Here is a 25,701-nt window from a genome sequence, read left to right on the forward strand (position 1 = left end):
TGCTCCGGTTTCCTCCCACATCCAAAGACATGCGGGATAGGTCAATTGGAATCTTTAAATTGTCCGTAGGTGTGCGAGTGGGTGTGAATGTGTTTGTTTGTGGCCTTGAGACAGACTGGCATCCTGTCCTGGGTGTACCCCGCCTCATGCTCTATGACTGCTGGGATAGGCTCCAGCCTCGCTCCTTGATTGGACTAAGCGGTTGAAGATGTGTGTGCGTGTCTGTGTATATAAACACATAAATGAAGCAATTTTAGGTAGACCTGCCACCGACATCACGGTGCAGCTGTACTCTGATTGGCTGTCACCCCGCCACTAAAAAAAAAAACAAAACAGATAGAAACAGAGTGTGAATTTTAACCTCTTAAAACACCTCTTAAAATAGGTCAAGGTTAGCCATCTTTGAACGTGTCCAAGGTCTGTGTCCCAAGAATGTTCCCTATGAATTTGAAGACAGTAACAGGACTGGACTTGTGCAGAATACAGACAGATGCAACGCCTTCGCAACACGTGATGGACATATTTGATGGTCTCATGTAAAAATGAAGTTACTGTGTTGGAGATATGCTGTATTTATTCTAATTTATGATTCAATCAATCAATCAATCAATTTTTTTATATAGCGCCAAATCACAACAAACAGTTGCTCCAAGGTGCTTTATATTGTAAGGCAAGGCCATACAATAATTATGTAAAACCCCAACGGTCAAAACGACCCCCTGTGAGCAAGCACTTGGCTACAGTGGGAAGGAAAAACTCCCTTTTAACAGGAAGAACCCTCCAGCAGAACCAGGCTCAGGGAGGGGCAGTCTTCTGCTGGGACTGGTTGGGGCTGAGGGAGAGAACCAGGAAAAAGACATGCTGTGGAGGGGAGCAGAGATCGATCACTAATGATTAAATTCAGAGTGGTGCATACAGAGCAAAAAGAGAAAGAAACAGTGCATCATGGGAACCCCCCAGCAGTCTACGTCTATAGCAGCATAACTAAGGGATGGTTCAGGGTCACCTGATCCAGCCCTAACTATAAGCTTTAGCAAAAAGGAAAGTTTTAAGCCTAATCTTAAAAGTAGAGAGGGTCTGTTCAGCTGCTAACTGTACATGCATGCACCTGAAAATATAAAATGCCATTGTTAAAATAATAATACATAAATCATCCTTTCATTATATCGCTGTTCAACAGGTGTTGAGGCTGTTCACGCTCGCATTGTTGGAGCATCATTTCTATGATGAATGGGCCTTTTTCACCCAGGAACATCTGTGTGAAGCTGTGTGCTCCTGCAGTGTCCCCGTCTGCACAGCCAGTGAAGACTGCCCCAAAACAAACATTGTCGCAGGCTTCATTTAGTTGTGCCTTCTGGTTAATAGTTCAAAGGTCAAGGTCATTGGATTGTACCTTGGACACAATAACGTCTCTCCTAATTGTTTGATTTTCACCAAACTCTTTAGGCATGTTTTATGCCTGGGTACCTCAAGATGCTTTTTGATCATGGGGTCAAGAGCTCACAGGTCAGAATCACTGAACTATACTGTGCAAAAGCCTTTTGCTGTCAGTGTGTTTGCCCAGGACACCGTGGCCACTGTGGGCACCGTTGGCTACTGCAGACTTTGCACTTGTTCATTTAGTAGAATAAAAGTGGATTGTAACTGGACTTTATGATCAGTTATATTCACCTTTAACAGTTAATGTTAATCATTAGAAATATCAGAATGTCTTTTCCTGCGGATTGTGTTGGAGGCTGTTTTAGTTTCTGTGCTATTTCAGAAAATGGCGTGTTAACGCAAGACTAAAGTTTAGCTGTACTTCACTGTCATGCTGCTGTTTTCTTTTGCAGCATGGCTTAGATTTGGTTTTCAGACTATAATTATGAACTGCACGGTATCCCATAGTTTACAGGTCAGCGAGGGGCCAACCACAAGCCGGCCATCGGACCTTCTGGGCCCGAAAAGTTCAAGGTACATTTTTAGTTTGGTGAAATTAGAGTCCGGTACATTCAGCCTCAGCTCAGTATGTTGTTAAGGCGCCGCAGGCAATGTGGTCTTTTTGTATTTTTTGGCTTTGTTTCTGCAGGCAGCAAGCAATATGTGTAAAGCTGCTGGTGATAACTCCTTCTGGAAGTAGAGAAGCTTGAATCTGCGACTGGACTGGGTTGCTTGACGCGAGAGGGTTGCTTGACGCCAGTCGAAGATTCAAGCTTCTCTACTGTGGAAACCACCTGGACAACTGAGAGCCTACACAGAAACCTCTCCTGGAAGTGCTTTAAAATAACAAGAGTTTAATGTTAAACTGCAGCTTCTCCTCACTGGGAAAAGCCAGCGCTGCGACCACAGTGCTCACCAGTGTTAAAAATACATGGTCTGGAAGCTGGACTGAAACTCTGCGTGTTCAAGATGGATTCTATCACGAGAAATAAGACAGAGCTCAAAATAAGGACTGAAGACCTGCTGCTGCTCATCACATGCACGAGTCGTAGTGAAATATGAAAAACCACAATTACATTTTATGTTTTGACTCAGCACCTTTGTTTGAAGTGTTGTTTTTTTTCAAGTTCTTTTAACATCTTCTGTGTATGTGCCTTTATTTTCAGCTGAACCAGTGGCCTCGAACCGTCTCAGCAAAGTTCCAGTACACCATCTACCCCATCACCTTCTCTGTGGGCGACGCCGAGGAGTGGAAGAAGCTCTTCAAGCCCTGCGCCGCTCAGAGACTCTTTCTGCCCGTAAGGCCTCCTGTCTTAACTGTGTGCAATGTCCAGTGGTGGGCACAGATAACCAAAAAATTAACTTCGATAACATAAGATAACTGAAAAGTTATCTTTGATAAAGATAAACCAATAAACCACCCAAAAATGTATCGGAAGTTACAGATAATCGATAACCGATAAATTCCGGTGTTGTCTATGGGACATTTGCAGTTACTAAAGAGCTGAAATAGATTTTTAACACGATCACTTGAAATCATCAAAAGCAGTAAAAGACCTAAATAAGCAATGAATGTTCGACCATGCTGCCCCCTGCAGGAAGCAGCACAAACAAATCCTGAGAGCACCCACGAAATCAACTCTTTACTAATCATAATCATTTTTCTTTTAACATTATGCCCCTGCTGGAAGCTCTTGTTTACAACAGCACTCCCACCAGAGAGACACACCGAGAGCAGCCATAAGGCCAGCTCCCCATCAATTTCAACACTCCGGTCAGGCGGAGGTCTTGAAAAATAGTCATACTAACTTATGGTTTTTTGAAAATACTGATAGAATAACTCCATTAATGTCAGTTTTGTCATTTGTACAAAGTTAAAATATAACATATGCAGGGGTGGTGGCCAAGTGGTTAATGCGCTTGGTTTCAGTTCAGAAGGTTCCGGGTTCAAATCCCACCCCTGCCACATTTCTCCATGTAATGTGGAGTTGCATCAGGAAGGGCATCTGGCATAAAACTTGTGCCAATTCAACATGCAGATCCACCTTGGATTTGCTGTGGCGACCCCAAGTGCAAACAAGGGAGCAGCCGAAGGGATTTACTTACTAAAATATAACATATATCTTTTAATGTTGAATAAGGCACTAATTCTGAGGTTTTGTAACAAACACAGACCGCAAAGCATTCTGGGTAAAAGTGCTAAACAGTGATTGGTTCAGTAATCCATTATGTAAACCAACACGTTAATGTGACGTGTGTCGTGTGTTGGTTTAAAGATAAATGTGCTTTTGTAAAATATTCCATTTTTATTTGTTAAAACAGGCATTTTTACGGAGCCCTGGAAGTGTCATTGCAATTGCATGTTTTAAAACTTTTATGATGTTGTAAAACGTGCACTCAATATTAGTAAGTAAGTAAATTTATTTATATAGTGCCTTTCACAGACATAAGGCCATGTACACATGTTGTCGGGTATTTGTAAAACCGAATATCTTACCTTTTCAGTTTGGGGAAAAAACTTCATCCTCACTACGTCGTTTAAAAAAAAAATCCATCCACATCGAACCATATAAATGTGTTGTAATTAGTCTGCCAAACCTTTGGGTGGCGGTACTGATTAAAATTCTATCCAGTCAGGAGCCTTATTCTCTTGTCGTCACTTCCACAAAACTAAAAACATGGCGCCAACCTCGTTCGTGTGGACCGATAAGGAGTCGGAATTACTTCTAACTGTAGTTTTAGAATACAAAGTTAACAAATATATGCACACAAAAAGCGCGTGGACAATGGACAATACCAACACTTTGAGAGCAGCCATGTACCCAGACGTTTAATACTGCCATGAACACTCCTGGCCAGTAGATGGCAGTAGCGGCCTTGAAAAAATGTCAAAATTCCAGATAATCCGTGTCTGCTACATTTAAGATGCGTGGAATTTAACAAACGCAAATACACTAACGTCTATAAACCCAGAGAATATATTCACGAGAGTTTTAGGCACTAGAGTTTAATGCTGTTATCTGTGGACCCTGAACAGAGTGTCTGAAATGCATTTGTCCAAATGCATTGTGAACGTCTGAGATTACCTTATGCTACCCATAATGCATTGCTGCCTGGCACAGCATGTGCTCACAAAACCTTAAAAATTAGCACATTACTTTAAAATGAAAACATGAGGGCTGTCAATAAAATATAGGTCCTTTTTTATTTTTTCAAAAACTATATGGATTTCATTCATATGTTTTTACGTCAGACATGCTTGAACCCTCGTGCGCATGCGTGAGTTTTTCCACACCTGTTGGTGACGTCATTCGCCTGTGAGCACTCCTTGTGGGAGGAGTCGTCCAGCCCCTCGTCGGAATTCCTTTGTCTGAGAAGTTGCTGAGAGACTGGTGCTTTGTTTGATCAAAATTTTTTCTAAACCTGTGAGACACATCGAAGTGGACATGGTTCGAAAAATTAAGCTGGTTTTCAGTGAAAATTTTAACGGCTGATGAGAGATTTTGAGGTGATACTGTCGCTTTAAGGACTTCCCACGGTGCGAGACGTCACGCAGCGGTCCCAGGTGCCATCGTCAGCCTGTTTCAAGCTGAAAACCTCCACATTTCAGGCTCTATTGATCCAGGACGTCGTGAGAGAACAGAGAAGTTTCCGAAGAAGTCGGTTTCAGCATTTTATCCGGATAATCCACTGTTAAAGGAGATTTTTTTTAATGAAAGACGTGCGGACAGGTCCGCGCGTCGGGACGCAGCCGGCGCGGTGCGGCGGCACAGGAAAAACACCTCCGTGTTGATAACCATTTGTAAAATCCAGGCAGGTTTTGATGGCTTTCAGTGGAGTGAGTATATGAGAAATTGTTTAACAGCTGGACATGTTTCAACTTGTCCTTAAGGCTTCCAACAGAGGTGTTTTTCCTGTAGCGGAGCGTCGCGGCGGCTGTGAGCCGACGCTGCAATCCGTCCGCACGTCTTTCATTTAAAAAAATCTCCTTTAACAGTGGAATATCCGGATAAAATGCTGAAACCGACTTCTTCTGAAACTTCTCTGTTCTCTCACGATGTCCTGGATCAATAGAGCCTGAAATGTGGAGGTTTTCAGCTTGAAACAGGCTGACGACGGCACCTGAGAGCGCTGCGCGATGTCTCGCACCGTGGGAAGTCCTTAAAGCGACAGTATCACCTCAAAATCTCTCATCAGCCGTTAAAATTTTCACTGAAAACCAGCTTAATTTTTCGAACCGTGTCCACTTCGATGTGTCTCACAGGTTAAGAAAAAATTTTGATCAAACAAAGCGCCAGTCTCTCAGCAACTTCTCAGACAAAGGAATTCCGACGAGGGGCTGGACGACTCCTCCCACAAGGAGTGCTCACAGGCGAATGACGTCACCGACAGGCGTGGAAAAACTCACGCATGCGGACAAGGGTTCAAGCATGTCTGACGTAAAAACATATGAATGAAATCCATATAGTTTTTGAAAAAAATAAAAAGGACCTATACTTTATTGACAGACCTCGTATATCTGATATTTTCACTCTATAAACTTCAGACATGACAATTTTAAATAACTTGTCTAAAATGAGTGGTTAAAATTTTAACCATAAGTTAAACATGTATGCCTTGTCATGACGGGTGGCTGCCCGACACCAGGAGCAGGTGGACCCATGGTACAAACTCCCAAACCAGGCTTTGTGGTATAAGAAGTCGTCATGTTTATTACAGGCTGAGGTTCGGCACACAGGTGATCAGATAACGGAGCACAGGTACAAGCAGGGCGAGGCATAAACTTAGTCATTTCTAGGCAGGGGTCTAAGGCACGAGCAAACACAGGCATGTAGGCTGAGGCAAAAGTCGCGGTCAAGAAACTCAGAGCAAAAGACTGGTACACGACGAGACTAAACAGGGCAAAGAACAGGAAGGCTGGAGAGTGTGCTGGAAGCGACAAGAATCTGGCGAGGTACTGTGAGGTTTATATGCATGTGGACAAATTAGGAACAGGTGGTGTTAACAAGATGCACGTGAGAGGAAGGATCCAGAAAGGGGGCGTGGCTAATGAACAAAGATACTATGTGTGCAAGACAGTGAGGGAAGAGAGTACATGGTGGAGAGAAGAAAAGAGATGTGTGAACAGGTGCACAGAGTGTGAGAGAAAGGAAATACAAAGCAGACAGAATTAAAGTGAGAGACAGGGACACATGACAGGTGCAGAGAGAACATAATCAGATGTAAGTGAGGGATGAAGGCAGGTGCAGGGTGTGGAGTGAAACAGAACTCAGAGGGGCGTGAGGAGAAACCAGGGAACTATGGCAGAACATAATACAACTGGAAGCAGGCATGAACATGAGAACTAAACTAAACATGAACTGGCAGCAGACTAGAAGGAGAGACATGGAGCAAAATACTAAAATGACATTAAACACAAACTGACTTAAGAAAAACAAGGCAGTAAGACAAAACATAAGAAAAAGCAGTGACCAAACAACAACCAGAACAAATCCTGACACAATACATCAAATATAATAACCAAGAGGAACAAGTGATAACTTAATAAACAATGACTGAAAACAACTAGAACAGAATGGATGGCAAAAGTATAAAGTAACAAAGAAAACAAAGTGACAAGTCAAAACAGAAAATAACCATATGAAGAAAACAAAATAACTAGTGAATCATAACCAGAACAAAGTGACAAGAAACACATGACAGAATAATTCCTGATGAAAATAAATATTAATACATCAAAGCTGAAAAGAACAGAAAGGGGGGAAAAAACTAGAATAAACCCGCAGATCTGGCTGAAACCGTGACGGTACCCCCTCCCCATGCGGCTGTACACTGGCAGCCGCACAAAGGAAACACAGACACCGGGAGGGCAGAGGGGGAAACAGCAAGGAGGCGGCAAATAGGGACCTGGGCGACAAACAGAAGGCCAATATGGCAGAAAACCCCACGGACGACTGACATGACCAAAAACGGGCCAGGGAACAAACGGGCGAAAAACAGGGCGAAAGGTAGTAGTGGGAGGCCAGCCACATGGTGTGACCCGATGCATAGGTAGGACAGCGCTCCGGCGGAAGGTCAGGTCAGGAGGGCGACCACAAGGCTTCGAAAGGCGCACAACTGAACCAGGGGACCGACACATGGGGGTACTGGAGTCAGAAGAACGTGCAGGAAAACATGCGGAACCCTGAAGGTAGCGAACTAGGTACCTAATGTGGGGAACCACCAAACAGAGGAACCAAAGAAACTGAAACAACAACCAAACACACAATATTCCATTAACCCAATGAGATGAAAACATATACCCATTCACCAAGCCCCAATCCCAGATAATATCCTTCTCCAAGGAACCCCTAAACCAGTTAGCTACTGAGGAAAGATGGGACTTTATAAATCTAACTAAGGGGCTAATGAGAGCACAAAAAGTGATGTGACATGAGGCACCGAGGTGCTTAATCCAACAATACAAAAAGTTAAACACCCAAATCCTTTCATAGTGATACAGACCCCAGAACTCAAAGGTACTTGGGGGGGCAAAGCAAAAGGTTATTGAAAGTATTATAGCACGCATTAGAGATGAGCAGGGATGAAGCATAAATGTGTCTGATCCACCACCGCAAACCCCTCAGCACTCCTTCACATGACGTGGTCCCCAGCCCACGACTTGAGATCCCACCATTAAAAGGGATCTCTTCCATTAGAGAATGTAATAGATGAAGAATTCGCCATAGTACACTATCAAGACAGGCAAGCCAGTCTTGGTGCCAGTATAAGAGCTCTGCTACAGCAAACATGCTATTAACTGTAGCTCCCCATTAAGCACACAGAAATCAGTAGTGACACAAGATGCTTGTAAGAAATACTTCTCAAGTACAGATGCGGTGCGTTTAACAGATTTCCAACATTATCACAAGAAAACCTTCTTAGGATCACTCGTGGCATCTTTAACAGATTTTCAAATGACTCGCAAGAAAACCATTTTAAGTGAAATGGTGGCACCTTTAACAGTGTTTTCACAGTACCCCAAGCAAGAAGATGGATTTGCATTAACCAGGAAAAAATGATAAAGTAATGAACTGACCCACAAGCACAGTCTTCTGGAGATGGATGCAGGATGGACATTGGAGCAGGCAGCCGAAACCCTGGGATAGCAGTACTGAGTGGGCGGGAACCCCCCTCTGGAGCCGCCGCTGGTGTCCGCCGCAGAGCGTAAGGAGGTGGAGCTGACTGACGCTGATGATTCAGCTGACTCGAGCTTCATTGAGAGCGGTGCAGGCATCGTGGGCGTGGTTTGAGGTGAGAGCTTTAAGGAGAGCTGAGCAAGCAGTTCTGATGACGTCATCGTAGCTGTGGAACTCCATGAAGCCTGTTCAGCCGACGCCTCCACTGTTGCGTACACTGTTGTGGTACCGACGACTGTGCTTGCCGTCATGGTACCCACAGAAACTTTGGTCGGTGGTATGGAAGAGAACTGGGCCGGCTGAATGGTCGGTGAGAGTCTAACTGCCGGCTCCACAGGCGCCATTACTGAGTCCCTGAGCTCGCGTGCTGCATTTTGCGGCAGCAAAATGGAGACATGCCTCTGGATGACTTGGTGACATTGTGATTATATTAATATGGTGTTAAAGGAAATGACTTTTTTTGGTCACCAGTTCTCCTTTGCTTACAGACAATAGAGTGGTTTCTGATTGCAGAGGGTAGAACAACATGCCTATTAGGAAACTTTTAACAGGTAGGTCTCAACAGCTTTAACAGTTTTAAAAATGTTTTTCACTGTTCAGCTTAGTTTAGTACGTTATCGGTCTAAAAGTTATCGGACGATAATTAGTCCGATGATGGTTTTTAAATTTATCTAAAAAGATAATCCGATAATGAAAACATTATCTTCGATAATTATCTGTTATCGGATTATCAGAAGTGTGCCCACCACTGGCAATGTCACTCTGCAACACCAAGAACACTCTGGCTAACCTGGTAAATACAGCAGGGGAGGGGTCAAGGTGATGTCACATTACACATGAAGATAAAAAATTACGAGGTGAAAAACCATTTACAGTGAAACCAGCTGGAAGATGTAGTTCATTCATTAAAACAAGAGCAGTACAGATAAAACGAGAGGTTTACATGTGCTGGTTACTGCTCTGGAGAAGGCTGATACCAGGATGAAGCATGGAGGTGCACATGCAACAATCAGACTGATTACTGGAGGGAGACAGTCGTGGATAATAGATATTAAATAGCATCTTCACACCTTTCACTTTGATTCCATTGTGTTACAGATGCACTGGATCACAACATTTTTTTTCTCCCGTTTCTTAGTGAAAACAGAGTCCAATGCATAAATAACATTTTAACGTAAAATACTTAATTGTTAATATTAATTGGCAGCATGCACAGTACTCATGAATAAAAATAGGCTTTGTCAGAATCAAAAAACAGAAAAGAAACAAAACAAAGCAAGTTTATGACATCAAATTCTTTTTCACAAAGATGAGGACGTCTGCACTGTCTGCTGGGGGTAAGAATCACAACTTTACGTGGCACTTTTGCGATCATTACATTAAACCTCTGGAGCAGGCGGACCACTTGGAAATAGTTGTGAAAAGGTTTTTCTTTTGTTTGGTTGTTTTTTCCCCTCCACAGCTCACTGGACTTCCAGCTGCCTCAGCCCCACCTGCCCTGAGCTCAGGCTGGCACGTGGAAGGTGTCACACACACTCCATGTTCAGCTCCTCATTTTTCAGAGTCATTCTTTCTGTGCCTGGACACAGATGTCCTGATTTCCCCCAAATCACAACTGCTTTCATTCCACAGCAACTCCGTGTCAAGATGCACAAAGTCGGTACTTTATAAACAAGTCACCATGATAATACACCTGTATTATGTGCAGTCCATATGGATCACAGATCAAGCATGGTCTGTTACACCACCGTGTTAAATAGCCACAATTGATTCTTACCATAATTACTGATGATTTCAGCCCTTTATGAACTTTTTACAAGGGTTGGCTGAAATGTTCTGCCTTCTACATGATTATTTCATTATCAACCCACATGAATCAGATAATCTTCTTAAAGCTCGGAATGTTCACTATCAGATTACTTTTCCACATAGTCACCAACAATTTTTGCATCTAGTCAGTGAAGAAATCCGGTGTCTTCTTTCAGCACCAGCTGCTTGCACCTCTGCATCGTCAGCCTAACGGCATCCCTTCAGGTCTTCGTTCAGCTTCAGAAAAAGGAAAAGTTGGAAGGTGTGAAATTTGAGCCTCTGCAATCCACACCATCTTTGTTGACTCATATGTGGACAAGCATTGTCATGCTGAAGAATTGCATTTTTTTTATTTTTTTTTTTTTTGAGATGCACCCGCTTCACACGTCCACGCAGGTTGTTTTTTTTTTTTTGCAAAGTGTTCCCTTTTTGGTGGAAGATGACAGTGTTGCATAAATTCTGTGAGGACTGTGCCATCACACCTGTACGTGATGCTGTGCCTCTGTGGCAGACTTCAAACTCCTCATCCACCTCCTGATTCATTCCTTGTTGTTTTTCATTTCTCCCTGATCTCCTGGGAGCAGGTTACACCTCAGTTAGGTGTGTTTAACCAATCAGCAGCTGGCTCAGCAGTGGAACAGGCCTGATTGGGTTCATTATGCATCGTTAGAGCAGGAAGAATTGGAAACTACAAATTAATTTGGGTCCTTATGATCAGGATCGGGAAACACTACTGTTGAGGCTCAGGATCCACTCATTTCAGGGAGGGAGAAGGAAGGAACAAGAATGAGAGACACAGAGAGAGAGAGAGAAACCGAGATTGAGAGTAGACTTTTTATTATGACGTCACAATGTTAACGATAAACATGGTGAAGGTTATTGCGTGATCCCTGATCTGTGGCATCGTCGTATTTCACTGAACCATACACTGTATTGTTCAGTTGGTTTGGGAGGCCATTGAAATGGTTTGCTTTCAGGAACCACTGGAAACTTTATGATAATCTAAGTGTTGATTCATGGGTGGAAGAAGATTTGAGTAAATTTTGGTGGTGATATGAGCCTCTCAAATAGTCTTCCTTTTCTCCTTCTTCCATTTCTCTCCCATTGCTAGATACATGTACAGTTGTGGTTCAGAATTTGACATGCACTCATAATGAGCATGAATGTCGTGGTAATTTTAGGCTTTTAATGATTTCTTTGAACACTTCTTTTGTCCGGGGGGGAATAATTTTACAGCATGCATCATTGATGACTTTTAAAAACAAGAATTGGGAGCACAAGTTTGACTTCATTTTGGATCTTTTCTAATCCACACAGGGCCAAAAGTATGCATACAAGCTGAAATATACACATATTTGATTAAATCTCCCTTAACAAGCTGCACCTCAGATGCTTTTGGTAGCCATCAACAGGCTTCTGGCATAATTTTGGCTGATTATTAGATTTCTCTTCTTCACAGAATTGGTAGCGTTCATTTAAATTGGTTGGTTTCTTGGTACAGACCCGGCTTTTTAGCATAATCCACAAATTTTCAATAGGGTTGAGGTCGGGGCTTTGGGAGGGCCATTCCAGAAGCTTAATGTTAGCCTCCTTTATCCAACCTATAACCAGTTTTCTTGTGTGTTTGGGATCATTGTCCTGTTGGAACACCCAGCTGTGGCCTAGTTTTAACCTTCTAGCTGTTGATTTGAGGTGGCAGCAAATAATAACCCCAGAGCATGATGCTACCACCACCATATATATATATAATATATATAAAAAAACACATACACACAAGAAAAAGTAATAATTAAAACTGGGCCTGAGACATGATGCCATTCTTCAATGAGACACTAATCTTTAATAAACACCACACAGGTGTGCAGCTGAAGCCGAGGCTGCAGGTTTTCTGTTTCAGAGGACTGACCCAAGTTAACCTGTAACTGCTGCAATAAACAACTGAGAATGTGATGAAGCTGATATATTGTTAGCAAACAGTATACAAACAATGAATGTTTATGAGTGCAATGGTAAGAATATTTCACCGAATTAAACATTCTTTCCATTACATGAATGAAAAAAAAAACTGTTATGTGTCGGACGCAGCTCGGAGAACCGACCAGCGTTTGAAGGACCCAGTATTAAATAAGCAGAGCACGGTACAAAGGCTAACTGAATTTAATACATAACAGTGATAATACAAAAAGATGTGGCCTGGCGTGGTGCGCTCCCAGCAGCGCTAACGGTCCGGAGCCAGAAGCTGTTTCGGACCCAAGGACCCCGCCGACACCCCCCAGGTGGCCGCAACAACCGAGTCTGTGAAAGAAGGAACCATTATGTGAGTCCACACTCTACACACAGAACACTTAAAGGTGTACAAACAGCAAACACTTCCTGGCTTGATTGCTGATCAGCTTCCAACCTGCAGGCATGGAACATCCAGTTCACAAAACTCCACCGCAGTGGAAGCTGATACATGACTAACAAACAGCTCAATACAATAAGGTGTGAGGGACACCACATTTACTGACTGTATAACTGTTAGTCACAAAATCTAACGTACCTCAGGAAGTGTGCTGACGAGCGTGAGACCTCACCCCCTCCTCTTTCACAGACTGTGCATCAAACCTGGACGTTTCTCAGCATCCGCTGCTGATGAGATGGCTCCCGAGACGACGATCTCACCCGTCTGGTCACAAGGTCGAGTCTCTGGCAAATGCACACTGTGCACTTCAGTCTTAAATGCCAACATACTCCAATCCCTCCAGATGCACCTCAGCTGTGAGTCCTGACGAGTCGCAGGTGATCAGGGTGAAGTCCTAACAGCCTCAGCAACACAGCCACTCAGTCCCAAATGCATGCCACCTGGGAGGAAACACAAAAGGCAAACAAACCGGCAGCCAGGCCCCCCCAGCCATACAACAAAAACATTCATTTGTTTTATATGATGCCTAACAATCCTGACGATGTAGTTGGGATGTACCTGATGCCGTGCATTGATTTCTTGTGTACAGACTGCTGTCTGTTTTCCTCAGTCCAGAGAAAAATCACAACAGAAATTTGTAGAGCTGTTGTACTGTTCTGTTGTAGAGACGTCCCAGAGAATACTGCAAATGCCTCCAGATGGTTTACACTGCACTCAATTTGTTTTTTGTCTTCCAAGAATGAGCACCGTCAATAAAATATTTTAAGCTAATCTCCGTCGCTGCTAGTGTGAGTGCACATGGTAGTCGCGGCATGCAATAGCACAAAGCATATCACCAAAATTGCACGGTAAATGGAACACCGTAGCAAATGGTACATATTACATGACATACAAACCACCAATCAAATTACAAGGATCTATTAAGGCATTATATAAATTTAAATATCTGCAGTGTGATCAGCATAATGTGCACAATCAAACAACGGCAAACTCAAAAAATACATTTTTTAAAGTATCAGTGCTGTACACTGTATTGGCCAACATGACAATTTATCCAGCATATGCCAATCATATTAAAAATGCTGGTATAAGTCCAATAAGTTAAGGATAAGGTTTTTTTTTTTTTTTTACAAGTTAAGAGCATGTTGTAAAATGCTGAAGCTCGTTGGACCCCTCAAAATTTAGGCATGTTGAAAATTTTCAACGAATGCCAGCGTGTGACTCATACGTCCCGTCAAATGTGAGACATAAGTTGTAGGTGTTGTAGGTAAGTTATGTGATTGTTGGCACACGTTTCTTGTAATTTACTCATAAGTCTAAATATGTCCATTAATGCTGGCCACTGATTGGCTGAAAGCTACGGTCCTCATGTGGACAGACTGTTTCATTCACACACTGAGTACTGACCTGTTCATTTCAGTCCAGTTCACCATCACAGATGGACATGAATCCACATAAAGATCCTGATTTATGAAAATGACATCTGAAAATACTTTAATTCGTGGCTGGAAATGTAACATTTTAAAGCAAGTCCCTCGTGGTTTTTCTGCTGCAGGTACGTTTCTCAGAGGATGCCGGTGTCGCACTCTGAACACACAGAAGCGCTGTGATGATTTAAACTTCTGTCTCTGTCGGTGTGATCATCAGATGACCTGATTGATCAATCAGGGTGATCACGCCTGATTAATGTGCTGTTTAAACATTTAAAGCGCCGTCGCTGTCAGTGATCACCACGCCGACAGATCAGCACTTCATTCAGATCACACCTGATCGTGATCAACCGGTGCTTTAAAAGTATAAATCATCACAATGTTTCATTGTTCAGGTCTGTGATGATCTGATCAGGTCTGATTAGATCCGCTGATCAGGAAGCAGCCAGTGTTTTCATCATTTAAAGAGACAGCCCTCCATTCATTCACGGCAGCGTTTCCCAAAGCCAGTCTACTCATCAGCATTCTGTACACAATGAAAATGGTCCCCTAAGATAAAAAATTAAAATACGTAAAATAATGTTAAATTACTCTGTTTCTGACGCGCACCACACCCTGCAGTACCGACCCAAACCACTGGGTGGAAACGGTGCTGTTGACATACACTGGCTAAATCGTCAAGGTGTGACAGCTGCATTAATTTATTAGACGTACGCCAGCGTTTTTAAAACAGTCTGCATATGCTGGCTGAATCCTCAAGGTGTGACAGGGCCTTTAAATCGAGGATCAGAAAGATGTGACAGGACATCTGTTCTTTTGAATGGCTCTTTATTTTTTTCTTCCCCATTTTTTGTCACGTCTGTGTTGTTTCCCGTCTGCACTCATGCGCTCTACTGTTCATTTTAAAAGTAGAGTTTTATTGGATGAAGCTGAGGATTAATGTCTGACAGAATCCTGCTGAACACCACGTCCTCGTGCACTTGAGGTGGAGCATAAAGAATTAAAATAAGCCAGTAGAGCTTCCTCCTGTAAAAGCTCCCTGGAGCAGAAAACTGAAGCATATCACCGGATCCTCTTCTCCTTCTCCTCCTCTGTGCTCAGCAGGCCTGCTGGTCCATGACACGCAGCAAAACTGCTGCAGTCAACGCTGAAAGTGTCTGCTGCATCTCCACTCGCACTTTGGGGAATCTGATGGAGACCATTAATGCAAAAATGACCATGAACTGTAAAAAATCCACTGAATAGCAGAAAAAGTGTGTAACACAGAACCACGGGCCACCAAATGTATGGGCCTTGTGCTGCACATTAACACAGTCTGGACCTGCAGTACAGGTGCTTAACGTGCAGTAAACACTGGGCAGATGCAGCGCACGTACTGTGCACGTTCACCGTACAACACTTTGGTCTTTTTACTCATCACAGGTTTGAATGAGTTGAATTTTTCTCGACCACAGAATGTGACGGTGCTGTAGTTGTTTCCATGTAAACATTGTGTTGCTGACTGCACTCACAGGTCATCCTGAAGGACGTGGACTCATTGCTGTACGTGGACACTGATGTCCTGTTCCTGGGGCCCATGGATGACATCTGGAATTTTTTGAGGTCTTTCAACAGTTCCCAGCTGGCAGCAATGGCCCCAGAGCACGAGGTCCCAAAGATTGGCTGGTACAGCCGCTTTGCACGCCACCCTTTCTACGGGGTCACAGGGGTCAACTCCGGTGTGATGCTCATGAATCTCACGAGGATCCGCAGCACGCTGTTCAAAGTAAGACCACCAAAATCGCCGTTCAAGTGTTTCTGGGCTGTGGGAAGCTGAAGTGAACTGTTTTCCTCTTTGTATTCGAAAGGCTTTTTTTGTTGCTCCTTTGAGCTGACGTCTGAGCAGGTTGAGCGCTCTGAATGGGCTGTGATTGAAGCTTTCTGATTACCATGCAAGCAACACAGACTTCTGCCCTCCAGAACTCAGTGCTGTAGCTCTTAAAACTGGCAGCAGTTTGTAGCTAAGAGCTAAAATGTAAATGTGCTCCTCCTTTGATGTGATGTTGAAAAGGAAAGCGTGCTGGAGCTGTTGACAGAGAACGCTGTTGGTGTTTCAGAACAATATGATCTCCAGTCGCCTGTCATGGGAGGATCTTCTACATCCACTCTATCAGAAGTACAAGAACCACATCACCTGGGGAGACCAGGACCTCCTCAACATCATCTTCCATGATAATCCAGGTACCATCCCTCCTGACAGTCTTCAGCACAGGGATCACACGTTGTAGACAAACGATGTCTGTTTACACGTGCTGTCGTCATCCAGGGCTCGACATCAACGCTCGTCCACTTGTCTCACACAGCTAGAAATTCTCTGGGGACAATTTAATCTAATGCCATCCAAGCAAGTGCTAAACCTGCCTTACGGTGGTCTGACATTATGATTAAAGCTGGAGATGTCCTCATCTGATCAAATCCTATCTGAGTCGGCTTGATAAAGGTGTTTTTTTTTTTACTGATCTTGATGAAATAAACAGAATTCACAAAATAAGTGGACATTTCTCCTCGCTTTTTCATATGCGAGGTGTCAGCAGACTGAGCACGGCTGTCGGCTTCAGCGCAGAAATGATAGAAATGGTAGTTTTCCCAATAAACACCCTCAAAAACAATGGTCACTCTGAAGGACCGATAAGAGAATCATTAAGGAAAAAGGATATCAAAGTTGGTGGATTGAATAATTTCTTAAGGATTTTCAAAAAGAGCCGGTTCTCGATACCCACCCACCCCCCCCACCCACCCCATCTATCTATCCATCTATATATATATATAGATATAGGTAGATAGTGTCACATTTGATCACCTACATACCACTAATAATTCTGTCTCTCACAGACCTGTTAATTTTTCTTTATGAAGCCCTCCTATTCTTCAGTCTTTACATGTATTAATTGCATCTGTTTAAACTCGTTACCTGTATAAAGACACCTGTCCACACACTCAATCAATCACACTCCAACCTATCCACCATGGCCAAGACCAAAGAGCAGTCTGAGGACACCAGGGACAAAATTGTAAACCAGCACAAGGTTAATCTAAATCTGTGTTAGTGAGCACTTCTCCTTTGCCAAGATAATCCATCCCACCTCATCCCAGGTGTGGCATATCAAATGTTGATTAAACAGCACGGTTATTGCACAGATGTGCCTTAGGCTAGCCACAATAGCCACACCTGTGAGGTGGGTTGGATTATCTCGGCAAAGGAGAAGTGCTCACTAACACAGATTTAGACAGATTTGTGAACAATATTTAGGAAAAATGGGTCTTTTGTGTATATAGAAAATGTTTTAGATCTTTGAGTTCAGCTCATGAGCAATGGGAGCAAAAACAAAAGTCAAAGTTGCATTTATATTTTCATTCAGTATATAAAGAGAGTGTAAATTGTGTAGCAACTACAAAATCCAAAATACTTTTAAAAATGTGCACAGCAGCTAAATGAAATATATTTTTAAAAGTTTCTTAAATAAGTTATTAACAAAAGCATTATTTAAATGTGAACAGGTATAAGTTGTTAACTTAAAGGGGATATGTGGTATCATATTTATGTTTGTATGTCCACATATAAGTCCTTGTATGAGTCCTCACACAATAAAACACTAATTATTTAAAAATCATAGTGTGATTTTCTGAATGTTTCTTTTATATTCTGTCTCTCACAGTTGACGTGTACCTGAGATAAAAATAACAGACCTCTCCACTCTTTGTAGGTGGGAAAACTTGCAAAATTGACAGTGGATCAAATACTTATTTGCCTCACTGTACATCTTGTGTATTTTAGAATGCCATGTGACTTTTACTGCACCTCATGTGACCTAGAATAGCAGAAAAAGTGTTTCCATTGCAGTTTTTGCAAAATAAGACTTTTTCAAACCAGCTAAAAAAACACCTTGTGAGTGTTAAAACCTTTTTTGCAAATTTGAGGTTTTTTTCTCCAAAGTGCACATGTTTCCATTCAGTGCACTTTCAATTTGATACTTTTAAATTGCACAATTTGGACCGTAATAGAAACCTGCCTGTGTTGGTGTAACAGGTACGTGACAGTGTGTTGTGTTTTCCCCTCAGAGTGCCTCTTCATCTTCCCGTGCCAGTGGAACTACCGTTCTGATCACTGTATGTACGGTAGTAACTGTAAAGGGGCTGAAGAGCAGGGCGTGTCCATCCTGCACGGGAGCCGTGGCGTGTATCACGATGACAAGCAGCCAGCCTTCAAAGTTGTCTATGATGCAATACGTGATGTAAGTAAGCCTGCAGAGCCTTTAAGGGGAAAAAAAAACTCTTGAAAAAGGCCTGATGTAATAAAACTTTGTGTGTGCAAAAACCTGTGCAAACACCATCCATCTGGGTTTTCATGTCTGATGAATACAGAATCTTCTCCAAACCTACCGCTCATTTCATTTGTAAATCCTACTTTAAAAAACTAGATTTGGGATAAGACACAACAACACAGCTTGGGACTCCGGTGAGGGCGGTCACATCTCCTCCTCCCTCCTCTATCTCTGCTCCAACCTTCAAAGTCCCTACTTCACCAGGCTGTGAATTCTTCAAACTATATTGGATTAATCATGGAATTGATCAGCTGGTCTCTGAACGCTATTGACACCATTTTTTCTAAAAGATCAGGGCCGCAGGACCCTGCGTGCCCGGATGGAACTTACCCTGCGGGCTATGTTCTCGATGCCTGGGAGACTTGGCGGGTCGCATGCTTTCCACCTTTCTCTGTGGATTCATAGTAGGAGGGCTGGTACTTATTGGCTTATGTGCTACCCTGACCTACCGGAAGATTGGCAAGACGGCTGCTGCCAAAACCACGACCCCTCGCTTGTCCGTCATGATTAATGAGTCGGGCAAGGCGATGCATTCTCAGACTGCGTTAACCCTTCAACTCAGAGGCAAATTGGATAACATCTCGGAGCAAATGCGTGCCTTGCAGGAGAAGGTGAAGATTTCAGAGGCCAGAGAATTTTCATAATTGGGATTTGGTTTGTTCATGTAAAGCTGGAAAAGTGTTTTTCACTGCTCAGCCACAAACACTGCAGTCTTATCAGCCTCTCAAGGATAAAATGCCCATTGTTTTTCCTCTAGAAGAATTTCTATGGTCTCGGGAAAATTGGCTGCCTCCTTATCTCTCTTACTCCAGTACACAAGGACAGACAGACTCACACATAGACAAAGACTGAAGCATGCTCCACTTTCCCTCCTACCTCCCCTCCTGCCCCCCATCACACACCCCATCCTGCCCAACGCTCACGCCACCCCTTTTCCCCTCTGGGGGCTGCGCGGTTTTAGCTGCGGCAGGTCCCAGTTTCCCCCCAAGCTAGCGGTGGCGCTACTCCTGTTGCAGCGGCTACCACACACTCACATCGCCTCAATTTGGGAAATGGACTGTTTCAAGTTTCGTGCACATAAACAGTGTCAAACGTATATTTGTTGTCATAATTTGGATGTGTGCCATTATTATGGTAAACAAGTAATTATTGTGGATTAATTGCTGTATCTTGTCTGTGGAAATGTGAGTGTGGACACAATCTCATTGTTGTTGCATTTGTAATGACAATAAATCTCATCCATCCAGCCATAAGAATTGAGAGATGAACATTTCTTTTCCTGCAGTTTCCCTTTGAGCACAACATGTTCCAGTCCCTGTTCTACCCCATCCAGACCAAGTTCCTGGACACAGTCAACACGCTCTGTGGTCGAATTCCTCAAGTCTTCCTCAAGCAGATTGAAAAGACCATGAGGAAAGCCTTTGAGGACCGAGTTGTCCATCATATCGGGCCGCACAAATGACTGATGGAGAGAGGACGCTCCCTGCTGAGCTGTGGATTTTTCTCCATCCACCATCTCCTGGACCAAACTGGCAGATCGGTGTCTGCAGCATTTGGTCTTATTGGTGTGAAAGTGCTGTGGCGCTATGGAAGGTAAGCCGTGTACAGAAAGGCGGAGTGGCGGTCAGTGATGCTGTAGATTATACACGCGTGTGAAGAAGCGAATAAAAAGACTCCATGAGTTCTTTTATTTTCAAGAATTCAGAAGCAATCATCTGAAAGCTTAATCTTTTTGTTAAATTGAAGTATTTAAAGAGCTTTAATTTGCTTCATGAACATGTCAAACTGTGTTTTTGGAATCTTTACTGCCTGAAGGGGTCCTCAAACATTTGATGGACGATTAGTACCACTGTTGGAAAACAAATGATCTGAGAATTTGAGATTAAAGTTGAAATGTCTGGAGAAAACTATTGCTACATACAAGAAGTGTCCTTCAAAACGTAACTTCCACCTTTAGTGTATGTCAGTATTGTTTACATGTTTGATGTATCAAAACAAAAAAATATTCTCTTATTTGGGAGAGCTACTAAATAGTAACTCTACAGTTCCTTTCAAATTCCTGATTTTTACCCGAGGCTATCAGATACGGCCATCGGGTATTGCGAAGGCTTTGCGTCTGTCCATCTGTCTGTGCTCAGCGTACGTCCAGTCCTATTACTGCCAGAGTCTTCAAATTCACAGGAAACACTCTTCGAACACAGACCTTGGACAAGTCAAAGATAGCTAACCTTGACCTATTTTAAGAGGCTAAAATGTCACAATCTTTTTCAATCTGTTCAGTTTTGTTTTTGAGTGGCAGGCGTGACAGCCAATCAGAATACAGCTGCACTGTGATGTCAGTGGCTGCTCTCTTCAAAATTGCTTTGTTTTGTGTATTTATATCCATATTTCTCATAAAAGCTAGCAAGAAATAAACAAACTGAAAATGCTGTTTTTGGAACCTAATAACACCTCTGAACTTATTTACAAGATATTTTGCGGACGTTAGCATGGTGACATCACAGGCTGGTAGCTCGCTGCAAAACTCCATTTCGTTTGTGTATAAATATAACCTCTTTGTCATATATTATGTAAAAGCTAGTGAGACATGAACACTTCTAAAACTTAAAATGCTGTTTTTGTAACCTGATAAGACCTCTGGAGTCATTTACAAGATATTTTGCAGATGTTGGCGTGCACGCTAACTTGCCCTAACTCAAAGCAAACTTCCAATGGAGTTCAATTTTTCTCATTAATACTCGTCAATGTACAGAGAGTGATCTACAAATATTCCTTAGTTTGCACATCTTCTCTTAAAACGTAAATATTATTTTTTTTATTTTTTTTTTTTGATAGAGGGGCTTTATTGAACATGTACAGATTGTACATTAGACCAGTGTTTTTCAACCTTTTTTGAGTCGCGGCACCCTTTTTATATTTACAAAATCCTGCGGCACACCACCAACTAAAATAATATTATAATGCTATTACCTCTGGTTTTGCGCAAAACCCAATTATCGCAATAGAAAATCGATACAGAAAACATCGCATTTCAAAAATCCTCAAGCATTTTGCGCTCTGATCTCAAGTAGGGCTGTCACGATTAGAAATTTCTGGAGACGATTAATTGTCAGACAAATAATTGAGATTGACGAATATATTGTCTATTTTTTTTTCTTTTTTTCCCCTTTATATTCTATTATTGTAGTATAATTACACAACTCTGGAAGAACGTTAGGCTTCTGTGAGTGGAGAAACTGGGAATGGTGCAACATTTTTATTTTTATCTTCATTTTACATACAGTCCCAACTTTTTCTGATTTGTGGTTGTTTCTGTTGCATTTCTGAAATTTTCTCCTCATCAGTCACGTTTTGTGCTTAAACACTACATTAAGCTCAAGACTGAACAAATAAATACCTTTGGAAAATAACAGCTGTTAAAGTTCAGAGTTCTCACCTGCTTTTTGTGATCTGTGCATCTGAACATTTTTTTTGTGTGTGTATCTCAGTTCATTCATATATTCTCATTTTTTAAATATGTTTTTAAAGATATTTGACCGTTTATTTCATCTCATGATCTCATAAATTCAGCATACGACGCGCACATGGTGTGAACAGGACGGTAACGGCAGAATCACACCTTTAGAGAAAGTTCAGAGAGAAGTAAAAGCTTCACGTTTTCGTTTTGTTAACATGTTCACTCCATTTAAAATCCTCTCTCTGCTCCGCGCTCGCTGCGCACTGAACGTGTCGCGCCTGCATTCAGGAATCTCCCTCACCCACCCCCTCCCTGACCCACCCCCTCCCTCGCAGTTTGCAGCCTGTTAACTCCACGCGCGTGCACACACAGGCACAGACACACACACACACACACACACACACACACACACACACCGACAGCTCCGCATTTTAGACGGCTTTTGAAGGAGACGGCACTGTTTTAATCGGCCGTCAGCCTCCTTGTTATTGTCCCGCCTTAAGACGAGAGCGAGGCTGCAGCACAATGACGTCAGATTCTGAGTCGTTTTATGCTTTCTGGATAAAATAAATAATTCACGGTAATCGCGAATATGAAAAATACCCACAGCACCCCTGATGATCGATCACGGCACCCTAGGGTGCCACGGCACCCCGGTTGAGAATCACTGCGTTAGACAATAACATCTTAATAATTAAACATCTGCAAATGATAAAGAACACAATCCTTATACGGCGAGGGTATCTTAGCATTGCGTTATATTTCAAGCAATGGAGGCTCTGTTTTCTAACTTTAATGTAGTAACATTTCCACTTTGTTTCTCATCATAGCACAATATGCCTTTTTAACTCAAGATATTGAACTTAACTGTACTCACATTAATCCTTTCATGTTAGAACATTTAGTTATTGTTGTCTCAGAGTGAATCAATTTATGTAACAACACAGCTTTAATCTATTAAAAGAATGACTTTATTCTTGTATCATGTGTTGTGAAAGTGTAGTGACACGGACCCACAACAGGGGGCGCAAATGAACGGTCAATAGATGAGCCAAAAGGTAACAATTTAATGTTGTGAAATGTGCACAACGAATATACAGACAATCTCAGAATATGATTACAGTCAAATTACAAAGGTGACGTGTGGGCAGGCTCGAGGATAGAAGACGTCTGTCCTGAGAAGGGCCGGAACCACACGATTTCTGCCACCACCGAACCTGGTGAATACTGGAGCTGCCAAGTCCCGAATTCCCAGGTGATCACCGTCTCCGACTGTCGGATCTGGTACTGCTGGCGAGAACAAAGACAGTCAAGTGTGGGTGTGTGTGCACCCAGTAACAACAGCGGTGGGACTGCCACCTCAAATCCAGAAACTAGGCACGTGCAGAAACCTGTGAGTACTTATCAAAGTTTGGCGTGGGGAGCGAAGCCGTCAGCCCTCCACGTACCACAAACCCAGCCTCCGGCTGCAAGCACTCACCAGCTGCAAAAGTACCGATGCAAAAAACTGTCACAATACGGCTGAGCAGTTTACCTTCAATGAAGTACGATATCTCGGCGATGAGGTGGAGATGACGTCTGGGTTTTATGGAGTGAGGTGATGAAGAATGAGTGACAGCTGTCAGGAAGTAATGAGTAACAGCTGTCACTCCCGGCTGCGTCCGTGGCGGCAGCGCCCTCTCGTGCCTGAAGCCCGCACTTCAGGCAGGGCGCCCTCTGGTGGTGGGCCAGCAGTACCTCCTCTTCTGGCGGCCCACACAACATCATGTGTTACTTATTCTCAGAATATTATAATAATGCCAATAACAGTATTCAGTTGCTCTGGTAATTGAGACGTTTAGCTGGTAAAATTATTGTCTGAATAGGAATGTTTTTCTCAAAGTAAACAAAGTTAACATAATGATTTTATGTTCATAACAGTACGACTTCTTCCTTTTTAGTTCACATGTTGTAACATTGTAACGTTACTGTTGCACTAGTGTGACGATTTTCACAATGTGGTAAGATTACGTGTACTATAAGTATTACTCAAATGTGACTTAAAACCTTACAATTTTCATCACAAATCTCAGGTACTTGTTTGTTTGTTGGCTAACAGTGGCCCTTCGGCGCTGATGGAATAAACCACTCCTCTAAAATCATGTGACATTTTTTTTTTTTACTTCAGAAAGACTTGAAATATGTACTTGGTATGTTCTGTCATTGTGAGATGTTGCTGACAGTATTTTACACAGTAGATGAAAAGCAGGTATTTTACCGAAGAATGTTAAAATGCACTTTGAAAATAAAGACATTTGAGGACATAATGGGTTTGAACACATTGACCATCAATGGCACACTGTCCGTGAATCAAAACCAAAAGCGCCTGCGTTCAAAAACAGAATGTGCCACATTGTCATGGTTACCAGATAGAATGAATGGTGGAGATCTGTAAGTTTCAGGTGTGATTGTGACACGGGGAGAATCAGAGCGCATGTCAGTGTGACACGTTGATTATTTTTAACTGGAAACAGAAAATGTCTGTACAGTCATGTTTCTAAATAAATCAATGCAAAGTACTGAACCTGTTCTGGTTCTTTCTGGTCCGGTTGATAACTACATGGGTATCATCTTCAGGTCGGCAGTTATGGAAAAAGGTTTCTGTAACTTATCCATGTCTTTTTGAGAATCCTGCCGGTTACTTTTAATTCTCCTGTACAGCTTTCAAAAGCCAGCATCCACCCATCGCCTCAATAGTTTCACTTTAGTAAAAGCTATCTTCATGGAAGACTGCATTCCAAAAGCAGACTGCTGTAGCTGAGAGAGGTCGTCCTCAGCAAGGTGGTCCATGGGCCATTGCATCCGCTTCAACCAGGGCATCTCGTGGTCAGTCCAGCACCCTTGGGTGCACAGCCATCATCTGCGGGAGGTCTCACCAGTGCCTCAGACAGAGAAAAAGAACAGAATCAGTCAACTAGAAATAACTGCATTTAAGGTACGAGTTCACAAACATTAAATCAACAAAGAAGCAGAGAGATTACTAAGGTGGTCACAGGCAGGTAGCCCTGTGTTTCACTAACAGACCCAGAATTTAGACGTCATGAGACACAGACCTGTTGCTTTGTTAGTAATATGAATAAAACAGAGAGGAAGCATAGTTCCACACTATGCCAGTATTCTAGGGGGAGAATAGATGTGTCTTAAGTCTGGACTTGAATTTCTCTACAGGGTCTGAATGTTCTTATCTCTGTATGGAGATCATTCCATGAAACTGGTGCACAAGGACAGAAAATTCTGTGGCCCGCAGACTTTTTATTCAACCTAGGGAAACAATGTAGTCCTATGCCCTGAGAACGCAGCATCATCCATTTGTCAGACCCACAGCTCGGCCCGAAAACACACACCTCTGCCTAAAGTACACAGCTCGGCCCGAAAACACACACCTCTGCCTAAAGTACACAGCTCGGCCCGAAAACACACACCTCTGCCTAAAGTACACAGCTCGGCCGTAAAACCTACAGCCCGGCCGTAAAACCTACAGCCCGGCCGTAAAACACACAGCCCGGCTTCAAGACCCACAGCTTGGCACTAAAACTCACAGCTCGGCCCTAAAGCACACATCCCGGCCCTAAAGCACACAGCTCAGCTTCAAGACCCACAGTTC

The 25,701-nt window shown here is 42.8% G+C and overlaps 1 protein-coding gene across 1 annotated transcript in view; it reads left to right on the top strand.

The window, feature by feature from the left end:
* gxylt2 (glucoside xylosyltransferase 2) overlaps positions 1-20,270 on the top strand; it is a 58,457-nt gene extending 38,187 nt beyond the window's left edge. Inside the window, exons 3-7 of the mRNA XM_034167477.1 lie at positions 2,586-2,717; positions 15,754-16,005; positions 16,337-16,460; positions 18,339-18,511; positions 19,887-20,270. Coding sequence (XP_034023368.1) covers positions 2,586-2,717; positions 15,754-16,005; positions 16,337-16,460; positions 18,339-18,511; positions 19,887-20,063 — 858 coding nt within the window. The 3' untranslated portion in view covers positions 20,064-20,270. The remainder of the gene's footprint in view (positions 1-2,585; positions 2,718-15,753; positions 16,006-16,336; positions 16,461-18,338; positions 18,512-19,886) is intronic.
* Positions 20,271-25,701: the final 5,431 nt, after the last annotated feature.

This window comes from Thalassophryne amazonica, chromosome 3 (genome assembly GCF_902500255.1).
Source record: "Thalassophryne amazonica chromosome 3, fThaAma1.1, whole genome shotgun sequence".
In the NCBI taxonomy this organism is placed as follows: domain Eukaryota; kingdom Metazoa; phylum Chordata; class Actinopteri; order Batrachoidiformes; family Batrachoididae; genus Thalassophryne; species Thalassophryne amazonica.